This window comes from Littorina saxatilis, linkage group LG2 (genome assembly GCF_037325665.1).
Source record: "Littorina saxatilis isolate snail1 linkage group LG2, US_GU_Lsax_2.0, whole genome shotgun sequence".
Taxonomy (NCBI): domain Eukaryota; kingdom Metazoa; phylum Mollusca; class Gastropoda; order Littorinimorpha; family Littorinidae; genus Littorina; species Littorina saxatilis.
This window is the reverse complement of record NC_090246.1, coordinates 47491932-47496931: the sequence shown is the minus strand read 5'-3', so window position 1 is coordinate 47496931 and position 5000 is coordinate 47491932. Positions and strand designations below refer to the sequence as shown.

Below are 5000 nucleotides of genomic sequence, written 5' to 3'. Positions count from 1 at the left end.
AAACTGTCTTATATTTTAGTGTAAATTGAAGCTTTTATTTTTCTAAATGCATGCTAATTTAAAAAAAAATTCTGTTCAATCAGACACGGTTCATCTTTATTTTTAAAACTCTTTCTGGTATGTCGCATAACAGCAGATCTACTATTGTAAATGACTTGAGATTCTGCGTGTAGTTTACGACATGTGTTAGCACATATCACTGAAAGTCTGAAGACAATGCCTTAACGAGTTACTCAAATGTACCATTTTGTGTCTCATTACCAACTGACAAAACTGACTGATTTGGATGCAAATTTGATTGTTTTGTCTAAGGACATGCTAAACATGTTTCGTTTCAGCAGTTCTGATTTTTTGTCAATTTAAACACGGGAACCTTGATTTTGCGAACCGGGTGTCTGTGTTGTAGGTTCCACTGTATCAACACTACGTCATGTAAACTCAATCTGTTTTCTGAATACCCCCCGCGGGTTAGGGGGAGTCCCATAATTGGTTGGGACGAGAAAGAATTTACCCGATGCTACCCAGCATGTCGTAAGAGGCGACTAACGGATTCTGTTTCTCCTTTTACCCTTGTTAAAGGTGGTCGTCTACATTTTTGCTTTTTTTCAATAATCTTATGGTTAGATTTCGCTAAAAAGTTATGTCAGATGATGAATGAACCATGGCAAAAAATGTTATAGAAAAAAAAATATATGTAAAAAAAGATTTTATTTTTGGGTAGCGTGACTCACGCTTCCAATATTTTGTTTTCTGTTTGCTGAGAACATGTGCTTTGCCTAAAAATACTGACCAATCAAATTCATGTCACTATGCTTATAGCCACGCCCAAACAAGTGCAGCAACAGTTTCACACTGGAGCGCTGTCCACACTTTTTTTTAAACGCACGAAATGTTTCTTGTATAGAATACAGTCAATTTTGTACAGATTTTAGTCAAGCAGTATATTGTAAGAAATGTTAAGTCCTTTGTACTGGAAATTTGCATTCTCCCAGTAAGGTAATATATTGTACTACGTTGCAAGCCCCTGGAGCAAATTTTTGATTAGTGCTTTTGTGAACAAGAAACAATTGACAAGTGGCTCTATCCCATCTTCCCCCTTCCCCCGTCGCGATATAACCTTCGTGTTTGAAAACGACGTTAAACACCAAATAAAGAAAGTAAAGATGTTTTCTGAATAAGTTAGGGGCATAACAGGCCTTTCCAGTCATATACAATAAACGGCCTCATCAGAAAGATCTTCCCTCAAACGCATCTGTAAAAACATTTTATGACGAGTAGTGTAGAACTTTCCAATTAGGCGACCTGTGAAAAAGTAGTTTTCTCTTTCTCTTTTGGTCTACAGGAGACCTTTATGATCTCGGAAGACAATGGCTGGTGATTTTACTTATTTCCTTGAAAACGTTTATTGTTTATGAGGAAGAGAGAGAGAGAGAGAGAGGTCCTGTCTGTTTCTTTTCATAATTCATCATGCATGTTTTATGTTGTTAAATTTGGCTATGAGAAAGATTAGTCTCTTCTGTCGAGAGAGAGAAGAAGAAAGAGAGGCAGAGAAGCAGATGTAAGTCTTGGAATTGTTTTTAAAATTGTAATTAATTTAACCCTTTTTGGGGGGAAACGGGTTGGGATTAACACAACAGTTATGATAAAAGTATGTTGTCTTACCAGCACTCGGGGAATCGTTGTGTCTGGATTGGCGACAGAGAATGCAACAACTCCGTTTTCTTCGCAACGTTCAACTTGTACGGCGTTCAGAACACGTCCAACTACCGTTCCGGGCACCGGGCACAGAGCTGTCCAAACGAAATCTTCATCAGAATTTACATTTATCTTATATTCTTAACCCTTTTTACTCATCCACTACTACTCCTTCAAACTATGCACAACTGGGATGCAAGCAATCTTTACAGTCAAGCACACTTAAAGACAAACGAACAAACATAATTGCATGTATTAACTTTCACCGTGCTTCGTGGGTCGTGTACGACCCATAGCCTAACAAAATCGTCTATCTCTGAAACTTTTTGGAGTTTTTAATTGAAACTTCATGTAATCTCCAATCACTATACGACCTTCCCATTGCTTAACTTTTGAAAAATGATCTATGTAAACAAACAAATAAACGATGACGTGACGTAATTTGAACTACACAGTCCGGATGATGTGGGTCGTGGACGAACCATATGGAATTACTTATAATAATAATAATAATAAATGAGCATTTATATAGCGCAACATCATAACTTTACAATTATGCTCTTTGCGCTTGACACATTTAAAATTAAAACACAGTTATACAAGCATTTACATCTACATTCATAGTCAGCAACGCTTAATTAAAAGCATACACCATCAAACATACATTACAAAAGATTCTTCCACTAACTAAGTAATAAAAACATGAATAAAATAGGTAATGAAAACAAGGAAATACCAGCTGAATACCCTTAATCAAACAGAACATGTTATCAACAATACTGAAAACAGCCCTAGATGTTTATATACATTATCACATTATCACTAAAAACAACAAATACACTACATGTAGCCTACTGATGGACTGAGAAAACAAAATCAGGGGTTGTATTTCTTGAAGAGGTGCGTTTTAAGTGCTCGTTTGAATGCTTGGGGTGACTGAGAGTGGCGGATGTGAAAGGGGAGAGAATTCCATTGTGTGGGTGCGCAGAAAGTAAAAGTGCGTTGTCCGTATGTTTTGGTTTTGGTGTGTGGAATGGTGAGGATGCGACAGTCAGAAGACGGAGTTGTCTTGCTGGAGAATAGACTTTGAGGAGTTCAGAGAAGTAATATAAGCAGGAGACGATCGCGAGCCAGAAAAGAAGTTAAAGCAGAGGGTGGACAGTTTGTAGTCAATGCGGGCTTGAATAGGTAACCAGTGCAGTGTGTGAAGAAGTGGTGTTGCGTGATCTCGTTTTCGTGCTTTCAGAATGAGGCGTGCTGCCGAGTTTTGGACTTTTTGTAGTTTATGCAGGAGGTACAGAGGACAGCCAGAGAGAAGAGAGTTGCAGTAGTCAAGTTTAGAAAGAACAAAGGCACAGACAAGAGTGTTAGTTGTTTGAGAGGAGAGTGTGTGGCGAATGGTGCTGATCTTACGAAGCTCAAAATAAGCTGCTCTACAGACTAAAGATATATGTTTGTTAAGGGTCATGTCAGATGAAAGGGTGAATCCAAGGTTTCTAGCTGATGGTGAGAAATAATGTCGGTGTTGCCTATTTGAACAGAAACAGGTTGGGGAGAGGGAAATGTAGTGTTCTTCTTTTTGCACAGTAAGACTTCAGTCTTATCATCATTCAGCTTAAGTTTGTTATCGACCATCCAAGATTTAACATCAGTGATGCATGTCTGAATGGTCTGGATGGCAGAATGTGTCTCTGCAGGGGGACTGGGTTTATACAGCTGGGTGTCATCAGCAACAGACTGATTTAAAACAGACTGGTTTTGAATCAGTGTGGATAGGGGCTTAGTGTACATAATGAAAAGGATGGGACCGAGCACTGCACCTTGAGCAACACCGAAAGAAAGTGGGGCTGGAGCAGACATCTGGCCATCGACAAGCACAGCCTGAGTCCTGCCAATGAGATAGGACTCAAGCCACGCTAGCGGTGGACTGGAGATGCCGTACAGAGTCTGAAGTCTATGGAGAAGCGTGACATGGTCAATTGTGTCAAACGCTGCAGAAAGGTCAAGTAGGGTAAGCACTGACACATCACCACCATCCAGAGCAGACAGAATGTCACTGATTACTTTAAGTAGGGCTGTTTCAGTACAGTGAGAAGGGCGATAAGCGGACTGAGAGTGCGAGATCAAATCATGGGTGTTCAAATATGACAACAGCTGCTTCAAAACTACCTTTTCAAAAACTTTGCACAAGAATGATAAATTAGATACAGGACGATAGTTCTTCAAAATATTGACATCAAGACTAGGTTTTTTGAGAAGTGGTTTGACAAGTGCAGAGGTTACATGTCGAGTTTCTGTGGATATTAATAATAATGGTCGAAGTTAGCGGATCATGAAAAATGCGAGCGTCCTTTATTCCTCCTTTCTCCAGTTATTCAAAGAAAAGAGGAATATTTGTGCTAAAGTTTGATCGAATCCTATTCGCTCAACCAGTCTACCTGCGCAGGCGATAGATTTATGCGCGGTTGTATAGTTTCCGTGAAAATCATTCAATTCTGTTAACACTTCATGTCAGTTTCCCTGTTTTGGACTAAAAATCAAGTACACAGTTATGTTGTTATTCTGCTGTGGCGGCAAAGGCAAATATTGTGTGTTCTGTTCATGTTTTGATATCGCTAAGGAAATTTTCTTTCGTCGAATGGACTCCAGCAGCCGAACTTTTGCACCCGTGTTCCAAAGTTAAATACTGTATGAAGTTCGGTTTTCTGGGGCGAAACAGTGTAGGAAACCGCTTTATGTTTTTTAAATTGATGGGATGTGTGCATTTCGTTGCGTGTGATCTGTTTAGAAAATGAAAATAAACTAACTGACGGATTTGTATGAAAACTGATGTATATATCATTGATGCCATTTCCTTGATCTGAATGCTGTGTTTCGTTGTCATAGGAGATCGTAATATTCTCTAACGTACATTTTGTTGTGTCGGTTATTCGGAGCGTTCTAGCCATGTGTGGCACGTATGTGACTTTGTGTGGTATCCGCAAAAAACAATAGTTTTAGGGATTCAAACCTGTTACCAAAGGAGCTTTGGGAATTGATATGAGGTTTTTCTTTTTCCGAAGCTCGGGCCTGGTTTCAAAATTAGAAATGCAACACACACACACACACACACACACGCACACACACACACACACACACACCCCACCCACACACACACAAACACACACACACACACACACGCACGCACACAGTATTTATATCAAAGCGTTTTAAAGTTATGTTAGAGTGGTGCACGATTGTTCTCCCTCCTATAAGGACAGTATAAATGCCATGGTTGTGGCAACAAAGCAGGCTCTATCGCATTT

The 5000-nt window shown here is 39.5% G+C and overlaps 1 protein-coding gene across 1 annotated transcript in view; it reads right to left on the bottom strand.

Moving 5' to 3' along the window:
• Positions 1-1790, bottom strand: part of LOC138959095 (uncharacterized) — a gene marked incomplete at its 5' end in the record, with an annotated part of 15098 nt that extends 13308 nt beyond the window's left edge. Inside the window, 1 exon segment of the mRNA XM_070330447.1 lies at positions 1663-1790. Within this exon segment, the coding sequence (XP_070186548.1) occupies positions 1663-1790 (128 nt within the window).
• Between the last annotated feature and the right edge of the window lie 3210 nt (positions 1791-5000).